The sequence below is a fragment of the Hyperolius riggenbachi genome, chromosome 4 (assembly GCF_040937935.1).
Source record: "Hyperolius riggenbachi isolate aHypRig1 chromosome 4, aHypRig1.pri, whole genome shotgun sequence".
Taxonomy (NCBI): domain Eukaryota; kingdom Metazoa; phylum Chordata; class Amphibia; order Anura; family Hyperoliidae; genus Hyperolius; species Hyperolius riggenbachi.
The window spans coordinates 84,815,360-84,843,300 of record NC_090649.1 but is presented as its reverse complement, the minus strand read 5'-3'; the positions used below and the strand labels follow the sequence as shown (position 1 = coordinate 84,843,300).

Below are 27,941 nucleotides of genomic sequence, written 5' to 3'. Positions count from 1 at the left end.
CCGCAGGTCTCTGAGTTGGCTTCGGGATCGGGGGCACCAAAGTCAACGCGGGTCTCTGAGCCGGCGGGGGAATTGGGGTCAGCGAAGTCACTGTGGGTCTCTGAGCGGGCGGGGGGATCGAGGCAGCGAAGTCACCGCAGGTCTCTGAGCGGGCGGGGAGGATCGAGGCAGCGAAGTCACCGCAGGTCTCTGAGCGGGCGGGGAGGATCGAGGCAGCAAAGTCACCGCAGGTCTCTGAGCGGGCGGGGAGGATCGAGGCAGCAAAGTCACCGCAGGTCTCTGAGCGGGCGGGGATATTGTGGGCAGCGAAGTCACCGCGGGTCTCTGAGCGGGCGGGGGGTCAGGGCTACAACTACACACTCTAAACTCTGAGCGGGTGAGCCAGTGGGGAGATGGGACTGCAAATTAGCTAAAACAGGAGCCCGGGTAGGGCTGCGCTTGTTATGCTACCGCAACTACCGTGACTAGACCTGATCTGAATTGTAACATTCGGACCATAAGACGCAGTGACTTTTTCCCCCCAATTTTGGGGGAGAAAAAGTGCGTCTTATGGTCCGAAAAATACGGTAGGTCGTTTCCAACTCACCACAAAATTTGTCTCCCCTTCGTTCGCTCCTCGCTGTGCTGCCCTGAGGAATAGTTCAGACATCAGGTCAGCAGTAACCCAGCCACGGTGAAGAGACAGCCAGGCAAACGGTGCACAGTGACGGCGCTTCTACGTCAAATACAGGAAGTGGCGGTGATGTCTGGTCTCTTCTCCACTTATCTGAGGTCTGAAGTATGCAGCATGGCCTCACAGCGAGGAGTGAGCCAAACTTTGTGGAGGCAGGATGGGACCAAGACATGCCGCAGGTAGGCAATTAAGTGGCAGGCAAACCTGGTGCGTACCACCTGGCCAACAGCAAAGTACCACTGGTGGTATGCGTACCACAGGTTGAAAAGCCCTGCACTAGATAACAGAAACACAACATTTTAATCCAAAGGAACTTTATCAAGTGCTAAAGGCCAGGCAAGCAGCATTCTTTAACAAAAGAACAAAGATATCCCCCAGGAGTCGAGTTGGCGGCTGGACTTTTATGTTTGTGCGCACCCTAAAGGTGCATACACACGCACTATTGTAACAAACTACAGGTTCGACCCGGCGTGGTCGTTCTGCCGACAGTAGTAAGTGAGTACCGGCTGTCAGCAGACTGATAAGACTGTTTTTGACTGATCCGCCACGCAGAACAGTCGAAAACCGTCTTATCAGTCTGCCGACAGCCTGTACTTATGTACTACTGTCGGCAGAACGACCGCCCAGTGGGATGGTCTGACGGACCCGTCGTTTGTTACAATAGTGCGTGTGTATGCACCATAACTGTAGCTTTTCCCATATCATTGTGCAAGTACTGATTTGGTTAAAGGTTACACAATTTCAAGGCTTTTAAGGCCCATACACACGTCGGATTTCCGTGAACGACGGGTCGTGTGAACGTCCCGTCGTTCAGTCGTTCACCCGCTAAATTTAGCGGGCGAACGACTGAGTGACGGGACGTTCAAACGGCCCGTCGTTGACGGAAATCCGACGTGTGTATGGGCCTTTAGGACCACTGGGGAACTGGAATGTGTGACTATTTATTCAAGGAATTAATTAGTGGTCAATGGAGACAATTCCTGTAATATAATCACTAAGGTTTGATTGTGTAGAAATGCATTGGTGATAGTGCAGACTTCCAGACCTCGGGAGTGGCGCATCGCCAGCGTATAAATTATTTCAGGCTTAACGAGGATATGCAGAGACTAAATGGATGATATGAGAGATGTGAGGAGCGTGATGGAAATGAATACTCTTTGATGGTTGTAACTCTGGGGAGTATCAGTCTGGCACTGTGAGTGTATTAGCAGGCACCCCTGACACACGGTAATGCTTAGTGCACAATCCACAGAGCTCACATAATGGCATTCCTCTGTGAGGCATTCTATGGAACAGGCTAATGGGCTTTTTTATATTAATGGTATAGTTATAAATATCCAAGGATAGCGTGGAGGGCAGCGCTGTAATCTTAAGAATTAATCTAGTTGCCTAGTAGGACACAGGGATATTTTTATGGCGTACCTGCAAAAAAAAGGCGCCTGAAGAAAAGAGGGCAGGGATTGCCTCTAGTAGTATAGCCTTAAAATGAGTGATATTCTTCTACTGAATTCCGATATTAAAGTATTGGTAAACTTAAACTTGTGCTTACCTGAGGAAAATGTATGCGTGCTCTAACACCAAGTTTTAACCCTAGCAAGTCTGGCTCTGCAAATCTGGCTCAATTGGCTAAAACTTGTAAACCGATATTTTACAATGACTAACCCTACTCTCACATAGAACCGTCCCTCTACCGATGCCTGATGCAGAACCGTCCCTCTACCGATGCCTAACACAGAACCGTCCCTCTACCGATGCCTAACACAGAACCCTCCCTCTACCGATGCCTAACACAGAACCCTCCCTCTACCGATGCCTAACACAAAGCCGTCCCTCTACCGATGCCTAACACAGAACCGTCCCTCTACCAATGCCTAACACAAAACCGTCCCTCTACCGATGCCTAACACAGAACCGTCCCTCTACCGATGCCTAATACAGAACCGTCCCTCTACCGATGCCTAACTCAGGACCGTCCCTCTACCGATGCCTAACACAGAACCGTCCCTCTACCAATGCCTAACACAGAACCGTCCCTCTACCGATGCCTAACACAGAACCGTCCCTCTACCAATGCCTAACACAGAACCTCCCTCTACCGATGCCTAACACAGAACCGTCCCTCTACCGATGCCTAACACAGAACCGTCCCTCTACCGATGCCTAACACAGAACCGTCCCTCTACCGATGCCTAACACAAAACCGTCCCTCTACCGATGCCTAACTCAGGACCGTCCCTCTACCGATGCCTAACACAGAACCGTCCCTCTACCGATGCCTAAGGCCCGGTTCACATTAGCGGTGGCCGTCCGGAATCGCCGTGCCGGAGCCGGACCGCTTGCAGAACGGACGGAACGGACGCACGGCAATAGCAATGAAAGCCTATGCGTCCGTTCACATGCGTCCGTTCTGCCGGACCGGAGCCGGACCGGATCCGGACTCCGGCGTCCGTTCCAACATGCGCTATTTTTTGGTCCGGCTCCTCCGGCAGCCGTATCCGGAGCGGAGCCGGACTGCACCATCCGGCCAATACAAAGCAATGAGAGCCGGAGAGCGCACAACACACTGGCTACAAAAACCGGACGTTCTACCCCACTTCCTATGCATTTTGGATGGGGACCACATGGGCCCAGCGTTCAAAGAGTGGGGCAGCAGCGATTTCATGCTGGAGCTCGTTTTGGCAGCAACATGTCTGATGTCTGATAACGAGGAGGCGAACAACAGGAAGGAGAGAATTCCCAGGTTTACGAGTAAAAAATGCCTGGATCCATGGTCCCAACTGCAGTCTCTGTATCCACGGATGGTCTCCACACGTCCACCTGTCTCCAACAATGACCCCAGACCCTTCTGCTGACCTCCCAGACCCCAGGTATTTACAGGATGTTATCTCCTTAAGAAACCGGATCCGGACCGCAACCGTGTTCACACCGCACGGAAACCGGATGCAAACGGACCGGATCCGGACCGGATCCGGATAGGAACCGTACGGATCAGGTCCGGTCCGGCTCCGGTGCGGTCCGGACATCCGGTGCGGTTTTGACAAAACCGCAAGTGTGAACGGGGCCTAACACAGAACCGTCCCTCTACCGATGCCTAACACAGAACCGTCCCTCTACCAATGCCTAACACAGAACCGTCCCTCTACCAATGCCTAACACAGAACCGTCCCTCTACCGATGCCTTACACAGAACCGTCCCTCTACCGATGCCTAACACGGAACCGTCCCTCTACCAATGCCTAATACAGAACCATCACTCTACCGATGCCTAACACAGAACCCTCCTTCTACCTATCCCTAACCTTTAAACCCCCCCCCCCCCCCCGTTTCGCCTAACCCTTAACCATCCCCCCCTCCCTGGTGACGCTTAACCCAAGCCCCCCCCCCCCCTTAACCTCCCTCTCTGCCTCAGAAAGTAAAGTTGGGCTCAGGGAGGCGCCTGATAAAGTCGCCCTGCTGTGCAAATTGTGGCTTTTGCATAGCGGGCGAAGCGCTCTCCTTGACGAAAATTTTGGGCACCTAACCCTAGTCCCCCTTCCCAGTTTCGCTGTAACCATCCCCACCTGGTAGTGCTTAACACCCCCCTAGTGATGCCTAAACTTTATCCTTCCACGGTGAGAGCAAATTTGGGCGCAGGGAGGCATCCAATAGAATAGCGGGAGCAGAGCCTTCCTGCTATGCCATATTGTTGCTTTGCGTAGTGGGCGCAGATAGCGGGAAGACTCCAGGCCCGCTATTTTATCAGGCGCCTTTCTGAGCCCAAATTTACTCTCATTGCAGCAAATCCCGGCATTTATAATGAGAGCCTATGGTACCTCCCTTTTTTTCTGTTGTCAGCCTGTGAGGAAAAATTGGCTATGAAGGCCATTTTCCACTTTACAGGCTTTACTGCATTTTACAGATCATTAGCAATTTGTAAAGCGCGAGGACACAGACTCTACAATGTAAATTGTTTGAACACCTTTCCACTAGTGTGATTTCATTTTGAATTGGCCAGGTCCCAAAAATTGGTCTTGCTGTATTTTTTTACATTTGTGCTTGTATAGAAAGGATAGGCGGGCAGGATGGTAATTGCTATTCGATTTTCTTGCGAACCAGCAATTAAAAAAAAAACATTCTGCACTCTTACTGGTAACGGCACAAGGTGTTAGACTATAAATAATGTTATGAAGCATTGGACAATGCCTGTCGAAGCCACTTTCTCAGGTGCATGTTGCTGAGAGTATAACTGGCTCAAATTGCTTGTGTAGTAAACCGAGGTTTGTTCTTCTTTTCAGAAGCAAAATGGGGAAACAGAACAGCAAACTGGCGCCTGAGGTGATGGAAGATCTGGTGAAGAGCACAGAGTTTAATGAACATGAACTCAAACAGTGGTATAAAGGCTTCCTAAAGGACTGCCCCAGCGGCCGGTTGAACCTGGATGAGTTCCAGCAGCTCTATGTAAAGGTAGGTTAGCATGGTAACAGTAAATTCGGGCGCCTGAGGCTAGTGGACAAATCGGGCGCCGCCATTCACTCCTATAATAAATATCGTTTAATGGGCGCCCGATAGGAAAAAAGGGCGCTGGAGAAAAATAACGTTTTAAAAGCAGCGCCCGGAGATTTAATGTTTTATTACTGCTTCTCATGATTACACATTATTTAATGATTTATACATTTTTAAATATTATTTTTAAACGAAAAACAGTACAATATTTTTTTTTTACATTATTTTTAAACGAAAAAACCAACAGGGGGGTCTTAGGTTTAGGCACCAACAGGGGGGTCTTAGGTTTAGGCACCAACAGGGGGGTCTTAGGTTTAGGCACCAACAGGGGGTCTTAGGTTTAGGCACCAAAAGGGGGGTCTTAGGTTTAGGCACCAACAGGGGGGTCTTAGGTTTAGGCACCAACAGGGGGGTCTTAGGTTTAGGCACCAACAGGGGGGTCTTAGGTTTAGGCACTAACAGGGGGGTCTTAGGTTTAGGCACCAACAGGGGGGTCTTAGGTTTAGGCACTAACAGGGGGGTCTAGGGGTTAGGGGTAGGTACAGGGAGGGTTACTTAGGCACCAACAGGGGGGGGTCTTAGGTTTAGGCATCAACAGGGGGGTCTAGGGGTTAGGGGTAGGTACAGGGAGGGTTACTTAGTAATTTTTTTTTTTAAACGTTATTATACGTTTCAGTATTTAAACGAAAGATTAACGTTTTTACAATTGCCGATTTAATGCACATTATTTAATGATTTATAACTTTAAAAAACATTAATTTTAAACGAAATACAGTACAATACATTTTTAAACGTTATCCATGCTTATCGTTAAAAACCCGGCGCCCTTTTTTCCCAGCGCCCCTTTTTAACGTACGCGGTTAGCATTTACTTGGCTCTTTTCTCCATTAGTTACCACCCAAGACAAGTCATCCTGGATCCCAGATCAGAGATCTCTTACTATGCAATTGTTTCCATTATAATATAGCTAAGCCTGATGAAGAAAAAGTCCTCTTCTCTATTTGTGTCTTCACAATATATTGGTCCTTTACAAATAATGAATGAACATTATTGGTCATTTTAACCACTTGAGGACCGCAGTGTTAAACACTCCTAAAGACCAGGACATTTTTCTGTTAATAGGCCACTGCAGCTTTAAGTCCTCGCTGCAGGACCGTACATGTCAGCACACAAGTGATTCCCCCCCTTCTCTCCCCACCAACAGAGCTCTCTGTTGGTGGGGTCTGATCGCTCCCTCAGTGTTTGTTTTATATGTTTATTTTTATAATAAATTTTACTATCTTTATTTTAAAAAAAAAACATGTGACACGGCTGTCCCTAGTACAGCGCTGCCTTAGATCGCAGCGCTGTACAGCCTAATTAGACAGCAGTTTCGCCGTCTAACAGTCTCCGAGCGGCGATCGCCGCTGGGAGACTTAAGGTGGAGTGGAGCTCCACCTTCCAAGCGAAAATGCGTGTGCAACGGCACGCGTAATCTCCTGCTAGCCCCATAGAAGGCCGTTCAGGCCAATCGGCATGGAGCAGTCCTGGGGCTCTGCGGTCAGCTAGTGGTTAAAGTGTACTCGAGGTGACATGATGAGATAAAGATTTGTATGTGCAGTAAAAAACATATTAATAACGTTAACTTGGAGACACTTAATAGACTGCCACTGAGCAGAAGCAACAAAAAGTTCAATCTACGATACTTCGTAAATGTTTAAATATAAAATATAACCATTGGATAGCTAATAAAAATGGGCATTTTTAGGAGTAGGAGGATAAATGCAATTGTTTATTTCATCAGTTTATTTTAACCTCTTATTTAATTTAAATATGTACAAAGATCCTCTGGTTTAGGTGCAAAGGACTTACAGCAGGTTTGCAGCTCCTGAATTGTAAAAGCATGAAATACTGGAATCAATGAATGGGCAATGGAACCGCCACCATGATAAAGACCATGATGTCACCATAGAGCTTGTGAAAGCCAGGAGAGGGTCACTCCTCTTCATGCACATAGCCATTCACATTGCTTTATTGCAGAACTCCTACTTAGGCAATCACAGTCACAGAGAGACATAGCATCAGATGCCCGCGGCATGTGACAAATGTGCCTTCGCATGAAAGAAGAAGAATTATGCAGTAAAGCAATGTGAATGGCGATGTGCATGGAGTTGAGTGAACCTTTCTTGGCTTTCGATTGAAGACAGAGATTGATGAATCTCTCTTATTGGTGACGCTCCCAGGCACGGTTGCATAAAGTTTGTTATAACGGTACTTCTCCACAGCAACATTCATCAAGACGACACAGAACATTTATATCCCGCTTTTCTCCTGGTGGAATCAAAGCACAAGAGCTGCAGCCACTAGGGCGTGTTCTATAAGCCGTATCCTATAAAGCCTTGAGTCTTGCCCAAGGTCTCCTCGCTGAATAGGTAGGTGCAGGTTCACTGAACAGGAAGAGCTGAAATCCGATCACTGGTCTCCTGTGTCAGAGGCAGAGCCCTTAACCAGTACACTGTCCAGCCACTGCAATAATTTGATTATAGAATATGTGAACAAGGTGTTCACATTAGCTTGGAATGAGTCATACTTTCGGCTGAATCCATGGAGACTTTAGCTAATGCTGACACACAATTTATGAAGTCTTCAAAGGACTTGCCTACTTTTGGTCAACTTTTAACATTCACCGTGGCTGGATGGCGTAATGGTTAAGGGCTCTGCCTGTGACACAGGAGACCAGGGTTCGAATCTCATCTCTTGTCTGTTCAGTAAGCCAGCACCTATTCAGTAGGAGACCTTAGGCAAGTCTATCTAACACTGCTACTGCCTATAGAGCGTGCCCTAGTGGCTGCAGCTATGGCGCTTTGAGTCCGCCAGGAGAAAAGCGCGATATAAATGTTATTTGTCTTGTCTTGTCTACTCCTCACATCTGTCTATGTATATGTATGATTCTGGAGGTCTTCCTGCTGCTGGAAAGATGACGGTCCACGTGTGCTGTGACGACTTGGCGTTGCCTCTTCTCAGTATGTCTATAATGAACATGCTGCACAGGTATCAAACTCCAGTCTTTGAGGGCCAGATACATGCTGGTGTTCAGGATGGACTGAGAAATGGAGAAATGTGTTCTACTTGTTGAACCACACCCTTCCTTATTCAGTCCCATTAATTAATTTGAGCTGTTCCGAAAACCTCGGACCTTGACCTTGAGGACTGGAGTCCTTGTAAGGTGGGGAGGAGAGGGGGAGGCATTTTAATGGGCTATAACTGTAATGTAGTGGAGTATAATGACTGTATCTTGCACAAAGGTGATAGCTTGCTGACTTTGAGAAGAACTGCTTGTTCCTATCACAGAACAAGGTGTGTTCAGCTTTGCGTCAGGCTCTTGTCTGGTCCTGTACTGTGCAGCAACACAAGTTTAGTGATGAGCTGAAATTTCGTTCTTTTGTCATTTTGAAGCAAAATTTGCAACTACGACACAAAATTGTCCTTCGTAATTATCAGAAAATTCATAAGTCGAAATTTTATGTTAAATCATAATTTTGTGTTTTGTGATTCTGTAATTTAGTATATTTACAAAAAATTACACGAAATTATGACTAACATGAAAAATGTAATCATAAAAAAATACTGGTAATTATGAATATTTTCGTAATTCTGAAGATCTCTTCATGAACACTTTAATAATTTCGAAAATCCGTGTATGGCTGTAATTACGTGAAATGTTGCATAGCTTTCCGTAATAACGAGTTTTCCAAAAATTATGCAAAATTTCAAAAGGTTGGGTAATCCCAGTACTGTTTTTTGCTGGAAGGTAGTAGCAGAAATAGACTTAAAGAGAATCTGTACTCTAATATTCTTACACTAAAAAGCATACCATTCTATTCCTTATTTTCTCCTGTGCCCCTCTGTGCTGTTTCTGCCACTCTCTGCTGCAATCCTGGCTTGTAATTCAGTTTTAGGCAGTGTTTACAAACAAACTAACCAGCTTGTGATAGGCTCACATAAACAGTGTGTGAGTCATACAGAGTGTGCAGGGGGCCTGCAGAGGGTGTGTATCGCTTCTATCCAATCACAAGCAGCCCTGCACATTCCACACATTCAAGCCTTAGCCCGACAGACACGACAGAGGAAAGGAGATAAGATTTATTACAGAGACAGTGCAATTAGGAAAGGCTGCAGTAAGCCAGAGCACATTAGAACAGGCATAGGAACTTATAGGATAGAAGAACTAAGGCTGAAAAATTTGTTATAGAGTCTCTTTAAGGACCAATTCACACTTGAGAATCACAAAACCTTGCACGGGTGATTTTTCCGCGATTAACGCAGAAAAATCGCTGAACAAATTTGTTCTTGGAGCGATCACGATTAGTGCTTCTATAGCATGCTAAACGCCCAAAAATGCTGCTGGCAACACGTTTTGTGATTGCCGCTAATTGCGAATTACCCGCGATCGGCAGCAGTGAGATCACTGCCACATACTTTATATTATGCTAGCGCTTTAAGAAGCGCTACCGCTTCGGCAATTGGAAGGAATCACCTGCTAATCGCCCTGGTGCGAACGGGCCCTCATTGAGCGATGGAAGGACTAAGTAGCAGGGTGAGCTACCAAGTAAGGAAACTTATGCTACGTTTTTCACTTTTGTTTAATATTTATAGGCTTAGGGTAGGCTTAGTGGTAACATTAGGAGGGTAGGATAGGGCTAGGGATTAGCAAGGGGCTAATAATAGAGTTTGGAGGGGAGGGATAGGGTGGGGCATCAGTGTGTAAGTTTGGAGGGGGGGGGGGGTTAGAGGTTAGCCACCACAGAAAAGATTTATTGATAAAGTTATTGGTTAGAGTGAGGAAATCAAGGGAGAGAAATGAGAAAAACTGATTAAAACAGGGTTGCCCACCTAAGGCACAAGAGTATCAGGAGTCCCATTCACTATACTTCATGACCGCACAAAATACTTCATGACGGACATATATGCACCCTATAAAAAAAGATCCTAAAGTGATATGAAGCTCAGCATTTCCTCTTTGTTCTAAAAGATTATTTACACCTTAAAGTCTACTACCACAAAAAAAGATTGTAGCAGAACAGCATTCAAACAGTTACCGTACATACAGCACTTTGTTCTTCAGTGGAAAGTCCGTTCCTTCAGTGGGCAAATTCTGGCCGCATCCAAAGAGGTGACAACATTCTCTTTTGTTTACATTCCTTTATTAGATACAAACGTGAACCTGAGCTGAGAAGCAGAAAGAGCTGAAAATTGATCACTAGATAGATTTTAAATATGTAAATACAGCAGCTAAGAAATACAATGTGATGGCAGCTTTCAGAGCAGATAAACTCTACTTTGGGAACTTGTAATTTGTAGGCAGACAATATTACATGTGCACTAAAACAAATATGATAACTGTATTTTATTGAATGTTATATCTGTAACGATTTGTGTCAGCAAAGAACAGAATTCTGATTATTAGGTGATCTACAGTATCACCTATAATGCAGATATATACCTGATTATATGGTGATCTGCAGAATCACCTATAATACTGCTATATAAGAAGCTGATGTGACAGCAAATGCAATAAGTGATTGGTGCAACAGTAGTACTGATAGCTTTGGCAATACCTCACCAGAGGAGCTGGTGGGTACTAGCAGTACAGTGCCCCTCACCAGAGTCAAGGGCCCTCTGGTGAGAGTAGAGTGGTCAGACAGATCGGGTTCGGCAACAGACAGACCGATGCAGTACAAAATCGGGAGGCAGAGACAGGAAGGTATGAGCAAGCAGAGTCGGCAGCAAGATGAGATGGGCAGAGGTACAGAATCACTAAGCAGAAGAGTAGTCAGAATGAGCCAGAGTCATGCTCAAATAATAACACAGTAATGTAATTCTTTAAGGCTATCAAACAATTCCTATCTTGTGTGAAATCCCTGGTTTCCTCCCGGATCAAAGCACACCGGAACTATCTAAGGGTCTGAGCGCTAACAGCAGACAAGTTGCGAGTGATTCAGCCAGGCTTATGAAGCAGAGGAGACCCCTCTGACACGGCCCCTTCTATCAGCCAATGAGGAGCGGCGAGCGTCTCCTCTGACGTCAGCCGACCGGCCGGTCAGCTGACGCGCCTCCTCCCCGCATAAAGATCCTGTCTGTGCGCGCGTGCACGCGACAAAGCAACCCTATGTGCAACTGACAGACCCCTCCTCGGCGTGCTAGACGCCTGAGGCACGGAAACATTGCTAAACAGGGAGCTGGAAGCAGCTGGGGTGGTAGCGCTGTTCACCACGGCTGTCTCTCCAACGTTTGTTACAGTGCCCCCCCCCCTTGAGGCGTGGACTCCGGACACATCCTGCCTGGTTTCTCAGGATGCAACTCATGAAACTTTTTCCTAAGTTCCTCAGCATGCATGCGATGACCCGGCACCCAAGATCTCTCTTCAGGCCCATACCCCTTCCAATGAACAAGGTACTGTACCGAGTTACGCACCCGCCGAGAATCCAAAATCCGCTCAATCTCATACTCAGGTTCCCCATCAATCATCTCAGGGGGGGGGGGGGGGGAGAGGAATCCACATGCACAGCCGGCTTCAACAAAGACACATGGAATGACTTAACACCTCTCATACTGGGTGGTAGTGAAATGACATAAGTGACATTATTAATCTTTTTGGACACAGAGTATGGACCTATACATCTGGGACCCAGTTTTGCTGATGGCTGTTTCAGCGCCAGATGTCGGGTAGACACCCACACCATGTCTCCGGGTACAAAGTCCCACTCCACAGATCGCTTTCTATCAGCCTGCTTTTTCTGGGTCTGAAAGGCCTTTTCCAGGTTCCTTTTGACCATGGTTTAAATCTCCTTAAAAGATCCCTGCCACTCCTCCAAAGCAGGAAAAGGAGAAGACACCACTGGCAATGGAGAGAATTTGGGAGATCTCCCTGTCACCACCTGAAAGGGAGAAAAGCCTGAAGAGGAACTTTTCAGGTTGTTATGTGCAAATTCTGTGAATGACAAGAACTTTGCCCATTCTAACTGCGCGTCAGCCACATAGCATCTAAGGAACTGCTCTAGAGACTTCTTAACCCTCTCAGTTTGCCCATTGGTCTGTGGGTGGTAGCCGGAGGAAAATGACAGGTTCATTCCGAGATGAAGACAAAAAGCTCTCCAGAATTTAGACACAAACTGGACTCCCCTATCTGACACCACATTTTCTGGTATGCCATGTAAGCGGAAAATGTGTTGAATGAAGAGACCCGCCAGTTCCTGGGCAGAGGGGAGTCCGTCCAGTGAAATAAAGTGAGACATTTTGCTGAACCTGCCGACTACCACCCATATGACTGTTTTTCCCTCGGACCTGGGGAGTTCGCCCACAAAATCCATGGACAAATGGGTCCATGGTTCCTCAGGTACTGGCAATGACTGAATGGTGCCCACAGGAGCCTGTCTGGATGGCTTATTCCTGGCACAAACTGTACAGTTTCTGACAAACTCCCTACAATCTAGGACCAGTGATAACCACCACACACACCTAGACAGTAAATCCTGCGTTCTGGCCACCCCAGGGTGCCCTGCATTTTTATGTGCATGAAACAATTGTAAAATTTGCAGCCGCAAATGAAGTGGCACAAATAGAACTCCATCAGGTTTCTCCTTGGGAATATCCTGTTGATAAGGCCCCAAAGTAAGCGACCAATCTTCCCAGGTCTCGGTGGCTGCCACGACAACTTTTTCGGGCAGTATGTTCTCAGGAGTTGGTGGCTGTACTGTCTCTGGCTCAAAACATCTAGACAGGGCATCTGCCTTGATATTTTTACTCCCTGGCTTATACGTAATAATAAATCTGAATCTTGAAAAGAATAATGACCAGCGGGCCTGTCGAGGACTAAGCCTCTTGGCCCCTTCAATATATTCCAAGTTTTTGTGGTCAGTATAGACTGTAATCATATGTTCTGCCCCTTCGAGCCAATGACGCCATTCCTCAAACGCGAGTTTAATGGCGAACAGCTCTCGGTTACCGATATCGTAATTTCTCTCTGCGGGAGAGAATTTACGTGAGAAGAAAGCACATGGTTGCAATCTACTCTGGAAACCCCAGTGTTGAGACAGCACAACCCTGACCCCAATCTCTGATGCGTACACCTCTACTATAAAGGGACAAGTGACATCAACATGCTGCAAAATAGGGGCAGAGCAAAACAAGTTCTTCAGAGATGAAAAAGCAGAATGTGCTTCGGGTGACCAATTATAAGTGTCAGCTCCTTTTTTGGTGAGGTTAGTGAGAGGTGACACTACAGAAGAAAATCCCTTGATAAGTTTTCTGTAATTGGCAAAGCCAAGAAATCTTTGGAGTGCCTTCAGCCCCATGGGCTGTGGCCACTCCAAAACGGCAGCTACTTTTTTGGGGTCCATGGAGAGTCCTGAGGTTGAAATGATGTACCCCAAGAAAGGAACTTCCGACACCTCAAAAAGACATTTCTCAATTTTTGCATATAAAGAATTCTGTCTCAGTTTTTTCAGGACAAACTTCACATGCTCCCTGTGTTTAGCTAGACTGGGTGAGAAAATCAGTATGTCGTCCAGATATACCAGGATGAATCGTCCCAGGACCTCTCGGAAAATCTCATTGACCAACTCCTGGAAGACAGCAGGAGCGTTACACAACCCGAAGGGCATAACAAGGTACTCGTAGTGCCCGTCAGGTGTGTTAAATGCCGTCTTCCATTCGTCACCCTCCCTTATGCGTACCAGGTTGTATGCCCCTCTCAGATCGAGTTTAGAAAAGACACATGCATCAGTAACCTGGGAGAACAAGTCGTCAATTAATGGGAGTGGGTAACGATTCTTTATGGTAATTTTATTCAGTTCTCGATAATCTATGCAGGGGCGAAGCCCACCGTCCTTTTTTTTGAACAAAAAAAGAATCCTGCTCCGGCCGGAGACTTAGGACGGATAAAACCTTTGGCAATGTTTTCTTTAATGTAGTCCTGCATAGCGACTTTTTTAGGAGCGGACAGGTTATACAAATGACCTCTAGGGGGCATACAACCAAGCCTTAACTTAATGGGGCAGTCAAAACTTCTGTGTGGAGGAAGTTTGTCCGCCGACTTAGGACAAAAAACATCAGCGAATTCAGCATATTGTGCAGGTAACCCTTCTACTTGAATCTTGGTGGTGCAAACAGCAACTTTCTCCATACAATGATGATGGCAAAAGGAGGACCAGCTAAGCAACTGGCCGGAGCTCCAATCTATCTGAGGAGAATGCTTTTGCAACGACGGCATCCCAAGGATTACAGTAGAAGTGGCCATTTTGAGTACAAAGAATTGTATTTGTTCTCTATGCCATACCTTCACATGACATAACAAACTCGGAGTCTGAGACAGGGGATGATTCCCTTGAAGTGGAGAGTCATCCACTGCAGTGAGGACAATCTGTCTGTCTAAGGAGAGTAAGGGAATTCCCAATTTCTTAACAAAATTATAATCTATAAAATTGGCGGCAGAACCCGAGTCTATAAATGCCTGGGTAGACCGGACTTGATCTTCCCAGGAAATAGAACAAGGGAGTAGTAACCGATTATCAGGTAGAGGTAACACTGGCTCGCCTAGGGTAGTACCTCTAGCTACTCCTAGCTGGCAGAGTTTTCCGCCTTTTTAGGACAGTTCTGTACTATATGGCCTTTTTCTGCGCAATATAGACAGAGCCCCTCCGACCGTCTCCGATTTTTCTCGACCTGCATCGGTTAATCCTGAGGACGAGAAGGGGTAGGAGAGGTGACGGGAACAGACCTTACAGGGCGTCTACCACGAGCTTGCCTTTGATAACGAATATGGCGATCTATTCTTACTGCAAGTGAGATTGCATCGTCAACAGTCTTGGGTTCAGGATGACTTAGCATTACATCCACAATGGGGTCGGATAACCCAGATAAAAAACAGTCTAATAAGGCAAACTGTCCCCACCTAGCCGATACTGCCCACCGTCTAAACTCTGCAGCATAGGTCTCGGCGGTGTTATGTCCCTGGCTCAGACTTTTAAGTTTCCTCTCAGCAGTGACTGCGATATCTGGATTATCGTATATGATAGCCATTGATTTGAAAACATTCTGAACTGAAGATAATGCCTCATGACCACTAGGAAGACTGTAGGCCCATGTCTGTAAAATCCCCTGATAAAAGTGTTTTAATGAAGGTTACCCTCTGACTCTCAGTCCCTGATGAAACAGGTCTCATCTCAAAGTAAGAGAGGCAGCGGTTCCTGAAATTCTGAAAATCAGAAGTGTGCCCTGAAAATTTTCCCGGCATAGGCCTTCTAGACTCTATAACAGGAGGGGACTGCACTGGTCCAGTTGTAGTCTGGAGGGTGCGGACCGCCCCAGACAGCTGAGTGATCTGAGTCTGTTGGGTATTGACCAATACGGTTAAATTATCCACCGCTGTGGTCAAGGCCCCAACCTGTTTACACAGTGCGTCCATAAACATTTTGGTCTGCTGTTCTGTAACGATTTGTGTCAGCAAAGAAGAATTCTGATTATTAGGTGATCTGCATTATCACCTATAATGCAGATATATACCTGATTATATGGTGATCTGCAGAATCACCTATAATACTGGTATATAAGAAGCTGATGTGACAGCAAATGCAATGAGTGATTGGTGCAACAGTAGTACTGATAGCTTTGGCAATACCTCACCAGAGGAGCTGGTGGGTACTAGCAGTACAGTGCCCCTCACCAGAGTCAAGGGCCCTCTGGTGAGAGTAGAGTGGTCAGACAGATCGGGTTTGGCAACAGACAGACAGATGCAGTACAAAATCGGGAGGCAGAGACAGGAAGGTATAGGCAAGCAGAGTCGGCAGCAAGATCAGATGGGCAGAGGTACAGAATCACAGAGCAGAAGAGTAGTCAGAACGAGCCAGAGTCATGCACAAATAATAACACAGTAATGTAAATCTCTAAGGCTATCAAACAATTCCTATCTTGTGTGAAATCCCCGGTTTCCTCCCGGATCAAAGCACACCGGAACTATCTAAGGGTCTGAGCGCTAACACAGAGTATTCGCAACAGCAGACAAGTTGCGAGTGATTCAGCCAGGCTTATGAAGCAAAGGGGACCCCTCTGACACGCCCCCTCCTATCAGCCAATGAGGAGCGGCGAGCGTCTCCTCTGACGTCAGCCGACCGACCGGTCAGCTGACGCACCTCCTCCCCGCATAAAGGTCCTGTCTGAGCGCGCGCGCCCGCGACAAAGCAACTCTATGTGTAACTGACAGATCCGTCCTCGGCGTGCTAGACGCCTGAGGCACGGAAACATTGCTAAACAGGGAGCTAGAGGCAGCTGCGGTGGTAGCGTTTTTCACCGCGGCTGCCTCTGTAACGATCTGTGCCTGTCCCATCCTGCTGGTGGCAGCACTGAGGAACTTGAGGTGGAATTCCGCTGTCTACCAGCAGTTGGCTCTCATATTGCTGGGAGCGGTGAAATTCCTCGGCTCACCAGCAGATGGAACTGTGAAAGATTCTGGCCAGTCACCTGAGCAATGTGCTGCTTATAAAAGGATGGACTTGCTAGCAGCACATTGCTAGGTCATTCCGTTCGTGTTCTTGCTGCAGTTGTGACTCTGGCCTTTGATCCTGTGTTCCCTAGTTCCTGCCTTGCCTTGTATTACTCTGAATTCCTGGTATCGATCCTTGCTAACCTGACCATTCTCTGTCTGACGTTATTACCTGATGCTGATCTCTTGGTTTGACTCCTGCTTGCATGACTTCCCTTTATGTATGATGATTCGGATTATGCACTGTTGTAAATATTCTGTCTGTTGCTGTATATATTTGTATAGATAGATAGATAGATAGGCAGGATTCTGGTATTTGTGGTGCACCACACGTTGTTTGATAGTACGATTGTATGTGTATGGTGATCTGTAATTGTACACTTTGCATTATTGTAAATAAAACACATTTATTATTCTACTCTGTGGTGCAGACGTCAGTATTACCAATTGTGATCTTCTGGTTTTGTTTAAACCAAAACGATTGCCATGCAGAGATCATGGATCTGCCAGTCTGGTTACAGTCACGACCACGATCTGCGTGGCCAATCGTTACACTCTCCAACGTTTGTTACAATATCAGTTTTATCCCACTTTAAAGCAGAGGATCAGCACAGGAGCCAGTAGGAATCAGCAATTACATCATTAATATTCCCCTCAGAGTAGCTTCCTTTTAGTATTAAACAGTGTATTGGCTAATGTACAGGAAGCCATTTGTTTCAGTCATTTTTATCTCTTTTATTGTAATTAGTGCTATTTTTTCACACATTCTTCATCTTTCTGACAGAGGTTGTGTGCCAGAATTTCAAGGACACAGCCATGTTTGTCTGGCCTCACATCAGACGTGTGTTCCGTCTGCTCTCACTTCTGAACTAAATAAAGCTTTGAAGGTCAAGGTTCCTGTATGAGGTGACCCCAATATTGGTGCCCGTTTCCACTGGTGAGAGAATCTTTCACTCACAGAGGACGCTGGGACTTTATCGCTCAGCAGTGTTTCACAGTGTCAGTTTAAAGGGGTTGAGTCAGACGTTATCTGAACTCGTGATTTTATCAGGCAGCGAATGTCAATGAACCCTGCATGTAGTGGTAACAGAGAGCTGAGCTTATCCCTGGGCTGTGTTCATATTTATATTTTTGAGATTAAAGGGGCACTAAATTGTAAAATTTTAAACTTGTGCAAACGTAAAGAAGTAAGTGTTTTTTTCCAGAGTAAAATGAGCCATAAATTACTTTTCTCCTATAATGCTGTCACTTACAATAGGTAGTAGAAATCTGACAGAAGCGACAGGTTTTGGACTAGTCCATCTCTTCATGGGGGATTCTCAAGATTTATTTATTTTCAAAGGAATTTAGTGAATGGCAGTTGCTCTATCCAACTGCCAAAAAACTGTGTAGCGAGCAGGGAGGCTGGCCAGCATCATTGTTTTAAAGAGACACTGAAGCGAAAAAAAAATTATGATATTATGATTTGTATGTGTAGTACAGCTAAGAAATAAAACATTAAGGTCAGATACATCAGTCTAATTGTTTCCAGTACAGGAAGAGTTAAGAAACTCCTGTTGTTATCTCTATGCAAACAAGCCATTAAGCTCTACGACTTTCAAAGTCGTGGAGAGGGCTGTTTTCTGACTTTTATTATATCAACTGTTAGTGAACTATTTACTTTTTCTCTGCCAGAGGAGAGGTCATTAGTTCACAGACTGCTCTGAAAGAATCATTTTGAATGCTGAGTGTTGTGTAATCTGCACATATTATAGAATGATGCAATGTTAGAAAAAACACTATATACCTGAAAATTAAAATATGAGAATATTTTCTTTGCTGCTAATCTTCTAGTAATTATTCACAGTACACAACCAATTCACTATATCATATTTTTTATTTTGCTTCAGTGTCTCTTTAATGCTTTTTAGGGAATATCTTTATAGAGAATAAAAGCCTTTCTGAGAATCTCCTATGAAGAGATGGTCTAGTCCAAAACCTGTTGCTTCTGTCAGATTTCTACCATGTACTGTAAGTGACAGTAACATAGGAGAAAAGCCATTTATGGCTCATTTTACTCTGGAAAAAAAAACATACTTCTTATTTGTCTATGTTTGCACATATTTAAAATTTTACAATTTTTTGCCATAGTGCTTCTTTAAAGCAAACCTGAAGTAAAAAAAAATATTAGATAATGAATTGTATGTGTAGTACGGATAATGAATAGAAATTTAGTAGCAAAGAAAAGATTTTGTTATATAGCTTTTTTTATTACATTGCATCATGCTGTCAGATTTGCAGTTTTTAAACCACACTCTGTATTTTAAGCTATAAAACAACGCAGACATAATGACCCTTTGAACTTTCCTGCTGTAAGGCCTGGTGCACACCAAAACCCGCTAGCAAATCCGCAAAATGCTAGCAGATTTTGAAACGCTTTTTCTATGGCGTTTTGCGGATTGCTGCAGCGGATTTCAGTATAGTACATTTCATATATTGTTACAGTAAAGCTGTTACTGAACAGCTTCTGTAACAAAAACGCCAGCAAAACCGCTCTGAACAGGCGTTTTTCAGAGCGGTTTGCGTTTTTCCTATACTTAACATTGAGGCAGAAACGCATCCACAATCCAAAAAATGCCTCACCCAGGCATTTTTCGTTTCTGCAAAATGCCTCCCGCTCTGGTGTGCACCACCCCATTGAGATACATTGACCAAGCAGATCCGCAACCGCAAGCGAATCTGAAAACGCCCAAAAAGCCGCTCGGTGTGCACTAGCCCTTAAACCTTATCTCAAGCTGTCTTTCACTGTTTTGTGGCTGTTAAAGTGCTTCAGAAAACAGAACTGTATGGGGACCCAGTTGGGTGGAATAGCTCAGAGAAACTCTTTTGCATAGATAATTGTTTTTGTTTTTTTTAACTCTTCCTGTATTGGATAACAATATGAGCCTCTTTTCTTTGCTACTAAGGTTCTATTTCTTAGCTTTACTAATATGAGACTCTTTTCTTTGCTACTAATATTGTGTTAGCTGTACTACAAATACAATTCATTATCTCATCATTGCAGAACGTGCCAAACAGATACGTTCGAACGGACGCAATGTGAACGGATCCTATTGAGTAACATAGCATCTGTTCACCTCCATTAGGGTCCCTCACGGGCCGCTAAACGGAATGTTTCTTACTCCAATGTGAACAGGGCCTTAGTAAATCAGCAGATGCTTGGAGCGGGCAAATCATATAAACTTGTAAGCATTTGTAAAGGAGGAGAGACAACAACAGTGATGTTATCACAGTGCTGCTGATCTTCACTGACCAGTGTGCCACCTAGGTGTATCCATGGCTATGCTGTATGTGAGTGGTGCATAACATTTATAGGGACCAGATTTCTATATTCAGACCTGTAAATTACTTAAAGAGACACTGAAGCCAGGAAAAAAAAATCAGTTTTACTTACCTGGGGCTTCTACCAGCCCCCTGCAGCAGTCCTATGCCCTCGCAGCCACTCACTAATCCTCTGGTCCCCCCCTGCCAGCTAGTTTCATTTTTGCCGACAGGCCCGTCAGGCCAGGCCACGCGTAGCTTTCTCTGCATTCCTGACTGTAATTAGCGCTATTGCGAGCCGCAACACGTACAAAAATGCGCGTTGTCGCATTACGAACACATAGATATGCGGCAAAAAGTTACATTTCCTCTGCTCTATTCAGACAGGTCAGTCAGAAACACAGGACACAGGAGCTACAGCTGTTGGGAGCTCTCTTCTCTGTCACACACAGAGCTACACATAGTTAACTGATCAAGTGTGAGGGGAATTTCCCCTCTCCTCATGGCTCAGTCAGCCCTCAGTTTTGGCATCAGTAAACTTTGAATGTATTTTGCTAACAGTAAACAAAGAAGTTGCTACTAAAATGTATACACCAGTACTTAGCAGCACTTCCCAAACCATTCCTGTGTCAATTGAAAAAAATATGTGAATCTATAGTATTCCTTTAAGGTTCTCTTTAAGGGAGCTGGCATCATACTGCACTTATATTGAAAGTATAGTTATCCTAAAAAAAATCACTCGAATGTTGCGTCAAAGTCTCCACTTGGAGTACATACACCAAGGATTGACCACTTCCTTCTGCATCCCTGAGGCCCTGTTCACACTGGCGCATTGTGTTACCCTGTTTTGCTACAGGATAACGCTACGCCAATGGAAGTCTATGTGGGGGCATTTATTACCTGGCACGATGCGGTCTGCCGGAAGTGACCGATTAGCTACAAAAGCAACAGCGCGTTGTCGGGCAACTTGCGGCAACCGGAAGTCATGTAAGTCTATGACGATGCAGGTTTTTTTAAATTTTCAGTGTTCGGGTTGCGTTACGCATGCGGGGAAGCGGATTTTTTCAATACACTTCTGCTCAATTCAAATTTTGGCCACAGGAAGTGAACGCTAGAGCCACTTCCTGCTTGGCCTGCAACCAGAAGGGAGATTACAGCACATTGCCACGGTAATCCCCGAAGTCCAATTTTGTTTCGATGCGATACGCTCATCACACCGCAACACAGGCCTCCTCCCTCCAATATTGGCAGCCATGTGACCCTTCCCCCTAGTATAGTCTTCTGCCCACCCGCCCTTGATCCTGTGGTGTCCTAGGCCATGGCCTATGGCCTTGGCTTAAATTCGGCCCTGGCTGCAATGCTGGTTTCTTGTTTCCAGTGTAAAACTGGCCTGAGACTTTCATCCATTTCTTGCCATCTCAATGATTTCCTCCAGTACACAGTCTCTGCACACTCCACCACAAGCCTCCAGACACAGAGGCATCCAGTCTGCTGGTTAACTCTGCATGCTGCTGGTATCTGATACTAGTGAGCATGTTTTCCCACAAGGCTTTTCTGCTATGCAATCCCTGAGCCCAGAAATCCTAAGGTTTACAGAGAGTACATGCCACACACTTTACAGAACCGCAAGTCTAATTTATAGACCAGAAGCCAAAAGAGGGATAGGATTCATTAATTGTGTCTGAATGGGCTTCTTTATATCTCTGTCATGTAAAAGGATTGGGCAGTGCTCAGTGTCTTTGTGTTCCTCTTTTATCTGCACAGACAGACTTCAGCTGTCAAAAGAAGTGAAATAACAGCGGTACACAGACCTTGCTGCCTCTACACAAGGATGCCCAGAGACCAATATCTCATTTTTAACTCGAAATGCAGATTATGCCTACATGGATGCTGATGTGTAACACAACTTTGTTTTTTTTTAAAGGGATACTGTAGGGGGGGGGTCGGGGGAAAATGAGCTGAACTTACCCAGGGCTTCTAATGGTCCCCCGCAGACATCCTGTGCCTGCACAGCCGCTCACCGATGCTCTGGCCCCGCCTCTGGTTCACTTCTGGAATTTCAGACTTTAAAGTCTGAAAACTACTGCGCCTGCGTTGCCGTGTTTTCGCTCCCGCTGATGTCACCAGGAGCACATTGCACAGTCACAGACCATACTGTGCCTGCGCAGTACGCTCCTGGGGACATCAGCGGGAGCGAGGACACGGCAACGCAGGTGCAGTCGTTTTCAGACTTTAAAGTCTGAAATTCCAGAAGTGAACCAGAGGCGGGACCAGAGCATCGGTGAGCGGCTGTGCAGGCACAGGATGTCTGCGGGGGACCATTAGAAGCCCCGGGTAAGTTCAGCTCATTTTCCCCCGACCCCCCCCTACAGTATCCCTTTAAGTAACTCAGAAGTCAGTTAGATACTTACCTCAGTAGGGGGAACCTCTGAATGGTCCCCGATTTTTATTTTTATTTTTTATGCCCCCTCCTGGGACCCCTAAGGCCTCTTTCACATTGGGACGTTGCTTTTGATGCGACGTTAAAGTCCCCTAATGCAGCGCAAGTAGGTTATGAAATTGGACGTTATTTTGCACTGCGTTATGTGTCTCTTGGTGAGCCGTTTCCGTCACCTACTGATAGAACGAAAACGGCGCATGCGTTACATTTAAAAAAAAAAATTACTGAGCATGTGCAACACACATAATGCAGCAAATGTATTGCTAAACGCACAGCATGCAGCACTTTGTAAATATTGCTACACGTTACACACAACGCAACGTGTGCACTGTGAATGTCGCACAGACTTTGTATTGCTGTGCGTTAGTCTGCGTTATAAATTTTTATAACGTGCAGCTTTAACGTCCCACTGTGATTGAGGCCTTAATAATTGTCAACTTTAACCATTTCTGCTGCCCGGACATAGCCCTGGGATCAGTGAATGGGAACATGGTTCCCGATCACCGATCCATGTGCCCAGCAGAAAAACCGAAGCACTCTTACTAGAGGCTTCAGTCTTTCTGCAAATAAAATTTTCCGCGTACTCCTTGTGCTTCCGATTAGCGAGAAGCACAAGGAGAAAAAAAACTCAAGGTGGCCATCTTGTGGCCAAATAGTAAAACTACATCTACATATTTCTTACATTACAATTTACACATATAATAACATTAAAAATTAACTGTTTATTTCCCACACCAAAATATTACCCAAATACATTTTTTAATGGAAAAAGAAAAATTACAATAAAAAAAAAAAATACATAAATAGTTACCTAAGGGTCTGAACTTTTTAAGTATGCATTTGAAGGGGGTATACTATGAACATTTTTTTAATTATAAGCTTGTAAATAGTGATGGACGCAAAACGGAAAAAATGCACCTTTATTTCCAAATAAAATATTTGCGCCATACATTGTAACAGGGACAAAATTTAAATGGTGTCATAACCAAGACAAATGGGCAAATAAAATACATAGGTTTTAATTATGGTAGCGTGGATTATTTTAAAGCTATAATGGACGAAAAATGAGAAATAATGAACTTTTTCCATTTTTTTTCTTTTTAATCCAGTTAAAATGCATTTATAAAAAAATTATTCTTAGCAAAATGTACCACCCAAAGAAACCCTAGTTAGTTGTGGAAAAAACAAGATATAGATCAATAAATTGTGTTAAGAAGTGATAAAGTTATTAGCGAATGAATGGGAGGTGAAAATTGCTCTGATGCATAAGGTGAAAAATCCCCGCGGGCTGAAATGGTTAAAGATGAACTTTAACCAAGGATTGAAATTCATCCTAGTCAGTAGATGACAGGCCCTTTCCCTTTTCTCAAATAGATCATCAGGGGAGTCTGTATGGCTGATATTGTGGTGAAACCCCTCCCACTGTGTGATGTCATGACCAAGGTCCAGACAGTTTGCTATCTGTGAACCCTGTTGCATTGTAGGAAATAACGGCTTTTTCCAACTGCCAAGCAACCAGTATCTCCCTCTGTGCATAGAACTCTCAGTAACGACCATTCCGTACAGATCACCCGGCAGAACTAAAGATGTCACCACCATTGATACATTTCAGAATGTAAATCAGGGAGAGGAAAGATTTTACAATGGGCAAACACTAACTAAATAATCTATACATGAATATTGCGTAAAATAAGTTATTTTATTCATTATTTTATTTGCACTATAGTTCCTCATTAATGTTTTCTCGCGGACGCACTCTACTCCATGTACAAGCGTGGCAGCACTGTGTAGACGCGAAGAGCGGCCTTCGTAGTAGCATCGAGAAATTTGTGCACTACTTTTTTTCTCTGTGCACAAGTGGCCCGGTGCTACTGTGCAGGTGCAGCCGTCCGTTCGCCTGCGCGGTACAGCTGTACTCATAAATGAGGAGGAGCATGGCCACATAGATGAGAAAGGTTCAGGCTAGCAGAAAAGGGGTCTTGGAGGATCGGAGAGGCCTCTAGATCATCCAGAGGCCTCCCCCTATGGTGGCAAGTATCAAACTTTTTTCTTTCTCCACTTTCAGGTTTACTTAAACCACTTATCTTTTTGAAGACGATGTCTCTACGTCCTGCAGGACTTCAGATCCTGCCCGGGAACGTAGATATTCGTCTTCTGCTGCGATCACCCGTGCTTGTGTGCGCTCCTGCGCGTGCTCTTGGTGCCGCCTGTTAGCAGACAGATCCGTAAATGGAATGAAAGTGCCTGTGATCAATGATCACTGGCATCAATGAGATGCCGTGATCATTGAGAAACAGAAAGTAAAAGAATACAAACATTTCTTCCTGTTAGCGTCCATTATGCACAGGAAGATAAAGTGGGGAGAAATCTAGTGGGCAAATAGTAAATTGCACCCTAACACTGCTCAGGTGTTATGGAGGCCCAGGATGCTTCGATAGCAGCCTTAAGCTCATCCAGAGTGTTGGGTCTTGCGTCTCTCAACTTTCTCTTCACAATATCCCACCGATTCTCTATGGGGTTCAGGTCAGGAGAGTTGGCAGGCCAATTGAGCACAGTAATACCATGGTCAGTAAACCATTTACCAGTGGTTTTGGCACTGTGAGCAGGTGCCAGGTCATGCTGAAAAATGAAATCTTCATCTCCATAAAGCTTTTCAGCAGATGGAAGCATGAACCCACTTTTGAACCAGAAACAGCGGCAGAAGCGCCTGACCTGGGCTACAGAGAAGCAGCACTGGACTGTTGCTCAGTGGTCCAAAGTACTTTTTTCGGATGAAAGCAAATTTTGCATGTCATTAGGAAATCAAGGTGCCAGAGTCTGGAGGAAGACTGGGGAGAGGGAAATGCCAAAATGCCTGAAGTCCAGTGTCAAGTACCCACAGTCAGTGATGGTCTGGGGTGCCATATCAGCTGCTGGTGTTGGTCCACTGTGTTTTATCAAGCGCAGGGTCAATGCAGCTAGCTATCAGGAGATTTTGGAGCACTTCATGCTTCCATCTGCTGAAAAGCTTTATGGAGATGAAGATTTCATTTTTCAGCATTACCTGGCACCTGCTCACAGTGCCAAAACCACTGGTAAATGGTTTACTGACCATGGTATTCCTCTGCTCAATCGGCCTGTCAACTCTCCTGACCTGAACCCCATAGAGAATCGGTGGGATATTGTGAAGAGAAAGTTGAGAGACGCAAGACCCAACACTCTGGATGAGCTTAAGGCCGCTATCGAAGCATCCTGGGCCTCCATAACACCTGATCAGTGCCACAGGCTGATTGCCTCCATGCCACGCCGCATTGAAGCAGTCATTTCTGCAAAAGGATTCCCGACCAAGTATTGAGTGCATAACTGAACATAATTATTTGAAGTTTGACTTTTTTTGTTTTAAAAACACTTTTCTTTTATTGGTTATATGAAATATGCTAATTTTTTGAGATCGGAAATTTGGGTTTTCATGAGCTGTATGCCAAAATCATCAATATTAAAACAATAAAAGGCTTGAACTACTTCAGTTGTGTGTATTTGTATCTAAAATATATAAAAGTCTAATGTTTATCAGTACATTACAGAAAATAATGAACTTTATCACAATATGCTAATTTTTTGAGAAGATCCTGTATATATATATATATAAATATATATATATATATATATATATAAAAAAATATATATATATATATATATATATATATATATATATATATATATTATGTATATTATACTGTATATGAAAATACAATATGAAATAAAAAAAATACATAATTACTTTAGGGACTCAACTTTTTTTTTAATATGTATGTCATGTTGGGTATTGTTGTTTTTGCAAATATGGGCTTTTAATTAATGTCGGACGCAAGACGGAAAAAATACAGGTTTATTTCCAAATAAAAAATTCACAACAAAACAGTCTGATACGTGTTTCACGGCTAACAGCAGCTTCCTCAGAGGCACACAGTATACATAAACTCACATGTGCACCAGACACCAGCCAGAGCTGGTGTCTTCCTGACTATTGCTGGAGTATGTATCCACGTGGCTCATTCACTCTATAGGATTATAGATCTATTGCCGGTGTCTGGTGCACATGTAATTTTATGTATATCGTGTGCCTCTGAGGAAGCGGCTGTTAGCCGTGAATTGTGTCAGGCTGTTTTGGTGTGATTTGGAACTCTGCTTGTGCACTGAATCTTGAACATATACACTGTAAAGAAGTATATAAAGAGGAATATTGTTACGTCTTTTATTATATGATTGGCTCCTAAAAAGCCCCCAGTGAGCGGACTTGCTTTGGTTGCTTGTCAACTTTGCTGTAACTTGTTTTCCCTAGCTACGACTCTGTAGATAAGCAATCCCTAATGAATTCTGATTCCAGTCTCCATGTGTATTACCATTCCTGGCTGCGCACAATGTCCTCCTCACTCTAAAGCATCAGAAAGGACTTTTTCTTCCAAAATAAAGCTCTAAATGAGCCTCTTCCCTGTAAGTGCGGTCTTTGTGACATTTGTATTCTGCACAACGTAACACTAGCTAATGACAGAAGACACACAGAGCAGAAAGAGGCTACAAGCCACAGAAAGGTCACTCACTGTATAAACAGAAGTTAGAATGTCCATGGGCGAGCGGCAAGGCCATAACCTTTTCACAACAGCTTGATTTATTTCATTTTCAATTCAATTTCTCTTTTTCTGAACCAAAAACCATCTAGCATGTATGTTGTAATGATGAAGCTTGATGCAGAGCGGGTGATCAGTGTGAGCAGCTGCGTGCTGTGCTGCTGTTTACACCTAGCTACAAAAAACTGTGAAATTGTGAAACCTTGTGTGCTGTAATGTGTCCTAATGGTATTGCATTGGATTTTTCAATTTTGCTCCAATTTTCAAATTTTCTGTGTTTAAAATTCTGACTGCAGCTCGTTTATATTGTTTTTTTTTTTTGTGTGTGTGTGTGTGTGTGTGCGATGTGCACACAATTCATGTTTCAAAGCAAGTCAAGGGGAACGCAGGAGGGTTGCATGAAAAATTTGCATTTTTCACAAAAAATTGTATACGATTTTGAAGTTGATTAGATGGATTTTCATGTAAATTTAACTTCATTAGTATTCACTGGAAAATCACAATGGGAAATTTTGCCTACAAACATGAATAGGAATCGCAGAAACGCCCACGAAACTTTGTGCGCAAAAAGAATACAGAAATCATGAATGCAAAATCGGGCATGTTTTTTTTCGCAAGGACAAGTGCAAATGGCGCCTAAAGGATAACGGCACTGAAAAAGTGCTGTTATCCATAATGCGTCCCACCTCTACCCATGCATGTCACCTGCTTCCTCTTCCTTTGCATCCGCAGGAACTAGGGGCCGGCACTTTGTTTACTTACCTTCCAGGATGCTGTGCAGGGTTTCTGCTAGGCCTAGGCGAACCAATCAGCTGCTTGGGGCCTCAGTCACAGCAGGGGCCTCCCATGATGCCAGTGCCACTGTGTCTGTGAGTTGTATGGCCACCTCTGCCACCCCATCAGTCACACACAGACCTCAGA

At 44.7% G+C, this 27,941-nt stretch overlaps 1 protein-coding gene across 1 annotated transcript in view; it reads left to right on the top strand.

Annotated features, from left to right (window-relative positions):
* The window catches only part of VSNL1 (visinin like 1), a 189,012-nt gene that overhangs the window by 74,699 nt on the left and 86,372 nt on the right, over positions 1 to 27,941 (top strand). Inside the window, exon 2 of the mRNA XM_068280271.1 lies at positions 4,948 to 5,116. Coding sequence (XP_068136372.1) covers positions 4,955 to 5,116 — 162 coding nt within the window. The 5' untranslated portion in view covers positions 4,948 to 4,954. The remainder of the gene's footprint in view (positions 1 to 4,947; positions 5,117 to 27,941) is intronic.